Source organism: Acanthochromis polyacanthus, chromosome 10 (genome assembly GCF_021347895.1).
Source record: "Acanthochromis polyacanthus isolate Apoly-LR-REF ecotype Palm Island chromosome 10, KAUST_Apoly_ChrSc, whole genome shotgun sequence".
Taxonomy (NCBI): Eukaryota; Metazoa; Chordata; class Actinopteri; family Pomacentridae; genus Acanthochromis; species Acanthochromis polyacanthus.
The window spans coordinates 27179463-27191824 of record NC_067122.1 but is presented as its reverse complement, the minus strand read 5'-3'; the positions used below and the strand labels follow the sequence as shown (position 1 = coordinate 27191824).

The 12362-nt window shown below is 43.1% G+C and overlaps 1 protein-coding gene across 1 annotated transcript in view; it reads right to left on the bottom strand.

Moving 5' to 3' along the window:
- Positions 1-12362, bottom strand: part of efnb1 (ephrin-B1) — a 62017-nt gene that overhangs the window by 29086 nt on the left and 20569 nt on the right. Inside the window, exon 2 of the mRNA XM_022206857.2 lies at positions 7992-8269. Coding sequence (XP_022062549.1) covers positions 7992-8269 — 278 coding nt within the window. The remainder of the gene's footprint in view (positions 1-7991; positions 8270-12362) is intronic.

The window sequence follows — 12362 nt, the reverse complement described above, 5'->3', positions numbered from 1 at the left end:
TACTGCCTCGTGGCCCTACCCTAATATAGAACAGAGACTCACCGGGCTAGCTAAACACCGCAAACATATCACCGAGCAGTCATGCAACGTTATTTCAATGAGGAGGTGAATAGGAGAGAAAATGGAGGAACACGACTCAGGCTCAGCCGGTATAAAGGCTGTCTGTTTATATATTTGCATGGGCATCTATGGCTTGTCCCCTCTCTCTCTCTCTGGTTCTCGCTCTGTTGCTCATTTTCCCCATTATATTTCCTTTTCCTTAAAAGCCTCCTGTCTAAAATCACTTCTCTCCTGACTCTAACTCCCCGCGCTAAACACGGCAAAGCCATTTTCCTCACAAACAGCTCATTCGATATCCTGTGTTTAGACAACGCAGTGAAATATAACCACTTTGTTCACTCATACACCAGGGGGGTGGGAAGGTGTATGTATATATACTATGTGAGAGAGTGTGTGTGCATAGGGGGGTAGTAGGGGCTGCTGATGGACAACACAAGCTGGTGCTGGTCTGGGGTTTAGATCAGTGCAGGGTTATCATTACAGACTCCCTGTTGTGTTTCCGTGACCCTTTTGGTCGTGAATTTTGACCTTTAACTCCCCCTCTATCCCAACACAACTCCTGTCAGAGCTGAACTGGGACAGACAGGACCGACTGGATGGGATCCCCTGCGGTGAAGCCGAGGCCCCGGGATCCACATACACAAACACCATTTGTTGCTTACTTTACCCCACACCTTTTGTTGCTTATGCCACAGAAGTGGGTGCGGGAGTGGGGGTGAGGGACGGACTAACAAACTGAAAAACCGGGGGTGGATAAGAAAGAACGCCTGGTGGAAGAGTCAGTGGAATGTCCACTCCCTATGCATCTTGGTGTCTGCCACATATGACCGTTAATCAGGCCAGATAAGCCGGGTCTTTCTGGGCCGAGCAGATTTACGCCGCTCTGCCGGCTGACCGGACCACATTCCCAGCAGAGACGGTGGGATAACGCACTCACATCTTCTAGGCGGGGATAAGCTGGCCTAAAGGGGCCTCAGCACATACACAGTGGACCCTGCTTTAGAGGTAAAGTAGCAGAAGTGTGCTTGGCGCAGGTGCTCTCAGGAAAACCCACACATAATACGCACATAAGGCGACCACGCATGGCTATTATCTAAATGATAGATGAACTGTGTCACGGTGTATGCACAGGCTGCAGTGGAATAAATAAAACAGGCTCTTCCCGTTGCAAAGGACAACAACATTAACATAATACCAAGACAAATACTACACCCGATTACTGCTGACGCGAAAAATGCTACAGTATATGAGCCTAATAATGATGCACCATCAGGCTGGATCCTGTACGACCAGACTCCCCTGTGAAGGATTTACAACTGGCTGCAGTTATGAGTTCACAGTCTGAAGCACTGTGGAGAGAGTGTTAAGTATTCCTAATGCTTGCATAAAACACACATCAGCAAGACCGCTGATATGCAGCAGAGACAGCGTCGTAGGAGAGCAAAATCAACCTAAAGATGTTTTTGCTTTGATGGTGTCGAGACGCATGCCCACGCACATGTCACGAATAAAGCCGGTTAAAACATTTATGATGTAATCAGGAGACAATACGTGGAGCAGCCCTGTGAAACAGTCGGCGAGGAAAGCTTGAAGACGACGACGAAAATGCCCAAAGGTGGTTTCTTAAGACATGTGGGCGTAATAAAGCTCAAAGAAATATTTCTTAAAGTCCACACGATACGTTGCCACAGGAGCACCCCCCTCCTCCAAAACTGTTGCTTGATAACATCACAAGCTTCATGCTTCCCTGCATTCCGTCTTTGAGGGAGAGTTCACAAATATCGATTGAACTGCTACAGACTAAAAGAAAAAAACATATGTGGTGTTTAAGAGGAGAAGGATGTAAAAAAAAAAAAAGAGAGAAGCTGCTTTGGAGAATAAAGGCTATGAAAGCTTTAAATCTTCTTTGGAATTTCAAAACTTTAAAGGTATAAAGTCAAGTTATCCAGGGTATAACTGTATTCAAATTCAGAAAATGTGAAGCGAGGAGATGAATGCTTTAAGTGTTTTATGGATGTTTAAAAATATTAAAAAGTTAATTATGCCATATTAGATGTAACAGTATTATACATCATGCTTCATTAGAGGAGACCAGTGGAGGGTCCGTTTCTCTTTTTTTTCTAATGGGCAGCAGAGCCTCTACTGATTTCTCACGGTGCCAGACGCTCTTTGGAATACGGCAGCTTGTTGCGTATTCGTTTAGACATCGCATCTCGAATCATTACATAGATTCAGGGAGGAATCAATTACAGATGTTGCAAAAAAACAACAACTGGCAGCATCCTGACATGAAATACAACACTAATTTTAATCTTAGCCAACTTTAAAAATTCAGGAAATGCAAAATATGAAGTAAAAAATAGATAAGGCTAATGTAATGTTCAAACACTGCCTGTTTAAATTATGAACAACTTTACAGTGTGTACGCTTCTGCAGAATCCCATTAAAGACCACAACTGTTTAGTTTGTATCTCGTTACTTTTCTATTCTGGCTGTGGCACTTCTGAGCCCATTTGTTCCTTTTGAAGATCTTTAAAAACTGGTTGCAGATATAAATCTATAAATACATATTTATATATATATATATATATATATATATATATATATATATATATATATATATATATATATATATATATATATATATACATATGGCTTCATTGCCAACATTCAACTTGACTTGAGAAACATTAAATGTCACCATATCACACACCAGAGGATTTCTCTGGGTGACAAGGTGCTGGCATTTAATTAATGGTGGCCGCTGTGACCATCAGCGGGAATTGTGCTGACCAGATTGTTTTATGCATTAGAAAGTTTATGGATCTTTTCACAGCAGTGACCTATACGCTTTCATTTTTATTTAACAACAGGGAAAAAACTGTTTCCGTGGTGACCTACTAGACTGGGACTTCAGGAGTTCCATTCCAGATTCTTGAACCTCAACAATTTGAGTTGTGCTTCAGAACTCACACACTTTTCACCTTGAACACACACACACACACACACTGTTCATTTGGGCAGGAAAAATTAGCCTTGTTTGAACACTTTCGAGTCTATCATTGAATTTACACTTGTGAAATTTTAGTTGTCGGTTTGCCTTTGTCCTGTATTGTGAAATACTGCAACAAAATATCAATGGAGTTTCTTGAAGAAAGCAGAGGAATCTACAGACCCGTCAGGGTATGAGAGAGTTTTTTTGTTTTCACTGAGTTATGTGATGTTTTGATGTATGTTTTTTAAAGCTGACTAATGAATATCAGTGTCTTATTTGTGTCACAGGTGTTGTTTGATACACCCAAACATGATCAAGCTCTGAAGCTCTGCTGGAATATTAACAGCTACAAGTCTCAGGTCAGACCTACAATCCCTTCAAGCCAAAAACTCACATGAAATGTTTAGTAAATTCTGATAAACTCTGACTTGCCATGCATAAATGAGACTGATCTCCTTTAATCCTTTTAGATTGCACTGATGGCGGAACTCCTACAGCTTCAGGAAGAAAACCTGATCCCATCTGAGGTGACTGCTGAAGACATGATCGACTTATTGTTTGAGAAAAGCAAAAGTACATTGAAGGAACGGTGAGTTAGTAAGACTCTATACCTTTACTCTGCTCATGTCTGATCAATCTGTCTGTAAAAATAGAGAATAAAAAGCTCATTTTTGTTTCTGTTTAAAGTATTTGGGACCTTGAACTAGAGAAGTTTAAGGATGATGTCAAGCCTCTTCTCATGCTGGTAAGGAAGGAACCAGATTAACTTAGAACAGTTTACAGTAACTTTTTATATTATGCTGATTTTCTCCTCTAAATACATTAAAAACTGCACTTAATATCTTATTTCCTGTTTCAGGTGTGGGCAGTAAACAAAAGCAATAAAATGAGGGACCTTGAGTTTGAAGCAAAGATGCTCCTCAAGTCAGCAGAGGCCTTACCTCGAGATTTTCAGTGAGTCACATTTAGCATATCCTTTTTACCAGTTAAACTGCAGTGATTTAAATTTCTCTAATCTTCTGAAAGGGTTTAAAATTTTAATTTAATGACTGCAAGCTACAAAGATCCTAAAGTCTTCAGGACTGCTGAAGACTACGCCTATATCCTGAGAGAGAAGTGGCAAAAGACATCCAACTCCAAACTGCTAAATCCCCAAGAAGTGGTGCTGGAGATAGTTCCCAGAATCCTGCAGCGCTTCTGGGTGCCTCCCTCTCGTCCCCTCTTAAATATGCCATCCCAAAAGCTCAGCAAACTGTCTGTTGGTGTTACTTACAAAGGTCACTGTCGATGGAGTCGCCGATGTTCTCACCAACATGAAGCACAAGGCAACCTTCTCACGGTCCATCAGAAATTACATGGTGCTGTCTATCCTAACAGAGATCAAACAGATGTGCCCACATGAAGTTCTGGAGGACAGGATCGAGAACTTTGTCCCCGTGTTGCTGAGCAAAATTGTTGATGTTATAGCAAGACACATTTGTGGGATGTTTCAGCCTCAGAGCACCAATGTTTCAGCTCATCTAGCACATGCTGCTGAACTGCCTGCCACAGTTAAGGACAATTTCAACCTTGTTGTAGCCCAGGAACAGGCAACACTCAGTCCAGAGAGAAACTCTGCTGTGGAGCCCCCACATCCTCTGGTAGCCCCTACTGAAACTACCAAAGTTCAGACCAGGGAGACTGTACCTGAAAACTCAAGATTCACCAGACAAATGGAATCCATTCGAGTTCCAGTTTGTCCAGATTCTCTGACTGCACCTGCTGAACCTGCGACCAATACTACAGTGCAAAATGACTTGACCAGAAACCTGACTGACACAAGGCAGCCAACACCCAGTCCAGAAACAAACTCTTCTGTGGTTTCAGCTACAATTGCTCCTGATGAATCTGTGACCATTGCTACATCACAGGAAGACTTGAGCAGGAGCTTGATTGAAACAGAGCAGCCAACACTCAGTCCAGAAACAGACTCCACTGTGGTGCTACCAAATCCACTGAAACCCTCTACTGAAACTACAAAATTTCAAACCAGGTATAATGTACCTGAAAACTCAAAACTCCCCAACAAACTGGACTCTGTTGGAGGTTCACTTTGTCCAGCTTCTCTGCCTTCGCCTGCTAGACTTGCAGTCAATACTGCAGTGCAAAATGACTTGACCAGAAACTCAACTGAAATGGTGCAGTCTAACCAACAGACGGACCCAAGACCCACCAAAGAACCAGATTCTGCGTTGGGTACAGCTTTGACTCCTCCTGATGAACTTGTTACATCCGAAAGTGACTTGATCAGAAACATGATTGAAATGAAGCAGCCAACACCCAGTCCAGAGACAGAACCTGTTGTGGTGTCAACTCCCTCAGTGCTGTGGAAACCTCTTGCTGAAAATACGTACATTACTGATAACCAAAGCAGTGACGTTACAAATACACAGATACGGCTGGAAGAGGAGGATTTCAAACCCACTAGTGAACCAGACTCTGCTGTGGTTCCAGCTTTGACTCCTCCCGATAACCCTGTTACTACATTACTTAATGACCTGACCAGAAACCTGACTAACATGGAGCAGTCAACACCCAGTCCAGAAACAGCTGTGGTGTCACTTATATCGGCTCCTTGGACATCCTCTACTGGAAGTCTGCACATTACTGACAACCAGAACAGTAAGATTACAAATGAAAAGCTGGGAATGGAGGAGGATGTTGCTATATCACAAGATGACTTCACCAGGAAACTGACTAAAACGGAGCAGCCAACACTCAGTCCAACTCCATGGGCAATCCCTGCTGAAAGTCCATACACTACTGATAATCAGAAAAGTGATGTTACAAGTGAAAAGCCCATCCAGGAGGAGGAGGATGTTATTACATCACAAGATGATTTAACCAGGAAGCCGACTAAATCTAAGCAGCCATCACATAGTCCAACTCCATGGACACCCCCTACTGAAAGTCTGTACATTACTGATAACCAGAAAAGTGATGCTGTAAAAGTAAAGCTCTGCCGGGAGGAGGAAGAGGACCTCAAACTGATCATGAAACAAGAAGCTGCAGTGATTCCAGCTCAACTGACTGCTCTCAGTTCCCCTCTTAAACCTGTTAGAGAGTCCCCAGAAGCCCAGACGACCAGGAAGAAGAAAACAAAGAAGTTCTTCTGCTGGTTATTTAAACCACCGTGTTGTTGTTTTACTGGCAGTCACATAGACAGTGACTGATTATAACTGAATGTATTAAATAAAAACGGCTGTCAACTGTTTAAAATGCTCTACTGTTCAGAGTTAAAAGAAAGCAGCTTTAGAATTTGAAATTGTTTTTTCATTCACAAATTAATGCTTTGGTGTAAATAAAACAATTTAGATTATAGTTATTGTCTGTCTTCTGAAACATTGTATACATCATTGAAGTCCATCAATATTAATAATAATTTCTTTTGAAAAACTATTACAAAGTAAATACACATAGTAAATGACACAGAAACAGACCGATTCTAAAAAGTATATCAGAAGGGAAGTGTGCATAATGTCTACAGATTATTTTTGTTCGTTGTCAGCAAATGTAAGTAATACCACAAAGACCAAATTAATATATACGTAAAGAAGAGACCCTTACATTTAAAATTCAACTTATGCAACAGTACAAATGTATTATTACTACAATATGCAAAAGAATCACAAGTCGTAGTTCTGCAGGAAGGGCAAGAATGTAACTTTCATTTTTACTGTCAGATTTGTAACTTCTTCATAATTTCCTTTAAATTTTCCAGAAAATAGCTATAATCTGGTACTAATGACAAAATATGGGATTTTCCATGAAGAACAAACTACATTTAAGTCTAAACTAACATTTGTTCATCATTTCAAACTTAAAGGGGAACTTCGTTTTTTTTCAACCTGGGGTCTGTTTTCATATGTCTTTTCATACATGTGAGTGATGGAGAAATGAATTTTCGACATAGCTCCAGTATTTAGCCAGGCAGGCAGCTTAGCAGCTCAGCTAGCAGCTCAGCTAGCGAAAAGTATGGGACAACTTGCCGCCCCCGTGTCAAAGTCCGCCTTAATGTGCTTTCCCCCCCCCACACTGACCGTCTCGGATAGTCTCTACCGAGTGTCCTACAACATACTAGAGATGAGAAGTGAATGAAAACCTCCACATTACCTGGTGATCGCTCTTTGTTGTGGTCTGTATCCAAATCTCAGGACGCTAGAAAGCAAATCTCGTTTCGAAATCGCGAGAGAGCTTGCGCCAAAGGGCGGACTTTGACACGCGGGGGGCAAGTTGCCCATACTTTTCGCTAGCTGAGCTGCTAGCTGAGCTGCTAAGCTGCCTGCCTGGCTAAATACTGGAGCTATGTCGAAAATTCATTTCTCCATCACTCACATGTATGAAATGACATATGAAAACAGACCCCAGGTTGAAAAAAAAACGAAGTTCCCCTTTAAATCTCCATACATATTCGACTACATGCTTAAGTAGCAGTAGTGTTGCCGTTTCTAATATTTATAGGGTTTATTAACATGTTAACTGCAATATATCTGTTTTAAGTATGTTTCTCTCTGGAAAAGCAGCAGTCAGAAGGTTATAAAGTAGCAGCAAACTGAAAATGTCAAAACTGTACCAAAGTACTGAAATCTACTTTTCTACTAGTGAATAAATTTCTATTTTCTTATCCTAAAATATTCAGAAAAGTATCAACAGCATCCATAAGTCCAGCCTCAACATCACTTCCCCACGAGGAAGGCACATAACCTCCAGTCGTTGCTATGGGACTGCTGCAGCGGCAATTAAAATGCAGTTTTACTAGGAAACTCCCAGGTGTGACTGTGTGTAACTGAGTGTGAAGCACAGATTATTACTCAGGTTGTTCAGTCAGGCTTCTCCGGTTAAATGAAGGTTAAAAAGCTAAATATCAACAATCAATCATCTTTTATGACAGACTTACAAGTGATGTAGTAGTTGACGTTCCTCTTGAACTCCAAGCCCATGTAGTTGGGGCTGAACTCTTGGAACTTGATGGTGAACTTGATGTCCTTCTCAGGTTTGTTACAGTTGACCAGGACATTAGGATCGAGGACAGTACTGCAGCTCTCAGCCTGCTCCCTCTTCACCAGGTACAGTTTGTAGTATTCATAATCTCTTCCTTGGTCCGCCTTGGGACAGATGATGTCCAACTTGTCCCCGATGTCGGGGTAAATCACCAGGCCTTTCCCAGCCACAAACCTGGAGGATGAGACAAAAAGATAAACTGTTATTAACACGTAAAAAAGGAAGTCTGGAATAGGAGCCATATAATTCAACAACAGTTTATACAATCTTAATACTTTGAGCTATAGGAGTTATGGGTTTAGATTTGTCTGGCATGGCCTTTTAGGCTGAGCGTAGTTAATTTGGCCCCACAAAAAACACTACATGTAGCAGCTTGAAGTTGTTCAGCATTAGTCAACAGAGCGTTTCACACAAATCCTCTGAAGTTCTCTCTCGTACTTGGATCTGAATCAAAGCATACCAAAAGGAAGCAAGACGGGCCGACACAAAATGGCTGCCGCAGAAAGGGCTATAGATAGGATTACATTGAAAGAATGCGACAGATTTCTTTTCTCATATTTTTGGAGTTCCAGATAAGACCAGTGCTTCGACATAATATCTACTTCAGAAGTCTGTGTTTCTGCAGGAAAACAGTGGGCAGGGGTCAGCTGGCAGGTTAAGGCTTCCTGGTTCATCTTCCTTCTGCCATGATCATCTAGTGGAGGATTAAGATAATCCATCTGGCCTTACTGTACCTCTCCACCTCGCTCTCAGCTGCCAACTCAATCAGATCAGCTCTTGTTCTCTTTTATTCACTAAAGGTGGGGAACAGGAGGAAGCCCAGTGTGTGTGTGTAAGTGTGTGTGAAGAGAGGGGGTGGGGGCACTCTGAGTACTTGCAGTGTGTTTGGGCAGTGGTGTGTATGTTTATGCATGTCTGCATGTGTGTGTATGTGTGCTAGTCGGTCAGCAAAATGGGCTGAGGTTGCGGTCTGATGGGGGGCAGTCGGGCTGAATCATTGTTCTGGACTTGTTTGAGGCTTAAAATGTCAACATGGTTCAGCTCTGCTGTCCCAGTTAGCCAAGCATTAACCCAGACAGCCGGACTGACCACGGGTGTGTTTATGTACGTGCATGTATGTGTGTATGTGTGTGTTGTGGTTGCAGACAGCGAGCACAGCAGCGGGGCTATCTGCTAGATCTGCCCATGCCAGCGGATTTAACCAGGATTTAGCAGCGCGCAATGCATTTGTTGTTCTTTCTGATCCCTCACGTTTTAACAAGACATCAGGGGCTGGGCCCCTCTCTGTCTCTCACTGTCTCGCCCTTCTTTTTCTCTCAGAGTGTAATCTAACCTTATCTACAGCCCCTCATTTCATCATCACACACATCATTTCACCACTAAATAACTGACTCTTCAGACAGGCCCAGCGAAAGGAGGACTGTGATGCCTCCTGACAGAGACTGATAGAGAAGTGTGAGTGTAAGTGGTTGGGGAAGGGGTGTATAGAAAACCCTCTGCTGATGTTAAACGCTGGCAAACAGCCAGCCATTGTAAGAAACGATCATTTAAAAAGTCCCATTTTCTGTAGAAATACCCCCCCATGAAAATGAACATGATTGGATTAACATTCATGGCCATTCTTCTTGGACAGGGGCATTACCAAATAAATGACTTCATTCACAAAAGAGATAAATGCAAAATGAAATTTGCAAAATGGTCAAAATCCTCTTTGTCGACCCCCACTTTATTTATTTTTTTGCTAAATATGATGTCATGAAAGCATGCGTGGATGGGAGCTCTTGTGCAGGGCTTGGAAGCGGGTGAGACGTTATTTCCCTACCATTGTCTGATGCACACGGGGGTGAGGGGAGGGGTTGTGCTAATTCAAGGGCCGATAAGAGAGAGAACGCGGGGTCTCCTTTGTCCTACATCTCCCAACAATTTGCTGGTTTTCAACAGCAACACTCTGCATGTGCTCGTGTGTGTGTGTGTGTGTGTGTGTGTGTGTGTGTGTGTGTGTGTGCGTTGCGTGCGTACACAGCATACATATGTTTCTGTGCATGTGTGTGTGTGTGTGCGTCATGCATGGGTACACGTGCATGAGTCTATGAAGACACAGACACAATCAGTCTCTAATTGGATCTACAAGATGCATCAGTGAGGCATAAACAAGTTTCCATGGCAACATTAGGCTTTGTTGCTGACCACCCCTCCCCTCCCCACCTTCTCTCGATTCCTCCCTCGATCCCCCCAATCTCAGCCCCCTCTATTTCTGCAAGGCAATCTCATTCCCTCTTGCTTTATCCTTCCCTCTCATTCACCTCCTCAACATTTCCTTCATTCTGTTTTTCTCTCGTCGCCTCCCTCTCCATCCTCCCCCTCCTCATTCTCCCTCGACACACAAAAATCACCTACAGAAAAACAAGCATGAAACCAGAAGAGAAATCACAATTAAACCTTGATTTGTTTTGCTCAACAAGTAGCTGTTCTCTGTTTTCTTTGTAGGTAAAAATTCTTGGCAACTTTTTTCTTCTAATGGTGTTTCAAAAGTGTTAAAAATTCCTAAAAGCCTGGCTCTGGAATAAAACAACGAGCTTTAAAACCCAAAACTTCTCAGTTTTACAACCAGTTTATTCCACTATCAAAGCGAGGCGCAACAATTTAGATGAATAATTAAGATTTCCAAAATCTTAATATCTTAATATCCCTGAAGGATTTAATCGCAAGCCGGCCCCTGTCATTGATTCAATTTTCCGAGCAGGCCTCCTAGTTGGCCGTTAGATAGCTATCCTAAGTGAATTCTCCGCTTCTGTTTCCCAGCCTTTGTTAACTGTCTGCTATAATGAGGCTCTGGCTGCTGTGGAGGTCTGGAAGCGCCATCGCAGATGGGAAAGAAGCAACATAAAAGAAATAGGGCAGCAATTAGTGTTTAGCCCAGTTTAAAAGCCCTCCACTTGGCAAGCTGCAGCCCAGCTCCAGTCCAGGATGTGAAACTAAACTGGTGGGCTGGGACTTTGTCTCCTGTTTGTCTCTCCGTTGGCTTAATCAGCACCACTCCGGTGCTACACACAGCCACGCAATGGAGAGGAGGAGACGAGTGACTGAAGATTATTGTACTTTTGAGGAGGTCGAAAGGGAAAAAAGGGGGGAAAAGGGAGGTTGAATTGCATCTTTCATTCATGTTGTCTGGAGACTTTATAAGACCTGTTGATGAAAGAAGTTTGAGTGCACAGAGGAAGAGCTGTGCAGATACAAATAATGTTTCTGGGAAATGACCCCGAACCAGAGTGAGCCTTTATCCCCCTCATGTCAAACGAGGTGGATCTGCCTGGACCAAATAAAATAAAGAGAATCATTTTCAAAACAACCAAATGAGGTTGGTTTTGTTTCATCTGGATGGCTCCACAGCGTGCTCAATCCTGTAAAGAGCTTATACAAACAGACCTACGCTACAGCGCGGTGGAGAGAGAACAGAAAACAACGAAGCAAAAGAGGAGAGGAGAACCCCCTCCTCTCTCTTTTTACATTCCACTGGTGAATATGAGCACATGATCTCACATATGCTACACCCCACCACCACCTCCTCATGCACATACACACACACGGATGTGTGAGCACACAAAAGCACTGTGGGGTGCATCCTGGACCTTCCCAGCCCAACTTCCCAGCCACCCCTATTCAAGCACCCTGCCCTCACCGACTTTCATATAAAACGCCGCCTACACTAAGGCCCACTCAAAGCCCCTTACAGAGCCTCAAACCACCCCTTCCCCCATGTTCTCCACCCCCGTCCAGTCAACTTGAGCCTCTGCCCCGAGCGTTGCACTGGCAGGCAGCCTCGGCAGCCGAATGAATGGACCCGAGGCACAGGAACTGAGTGAGAAAGAGGCAGAGGCAGCTCATATCAACAGAATGGTGTCAAATTGATTTGTTCCTCCTGAGCAGCAGCATGAACATGCCATACATATCAATTATAATCAATTATATTCTACTACGAAATCCAGCTCTACCAGGGGAACATGCCAATGGCCCCAGATGCAGGTGCTACCTCTTCTTGATGTCTCTTTTCTGCAGCTGGACATGCAACGTTTCTGTCGGGCTTTTAAAATGCATGAGTGTGTAATGTGTAAGCAAACACAAGCTCTCCACACACGCACACACACACACACCCACCCACCACCACAACAGGTACTCCATTCCCCCTGATATCAGTGTGGTAATTATCACACCAGGAGAAGTGTTCCCTCACCAATTATTATTTCTCTCCTACACTATCCACAAAATC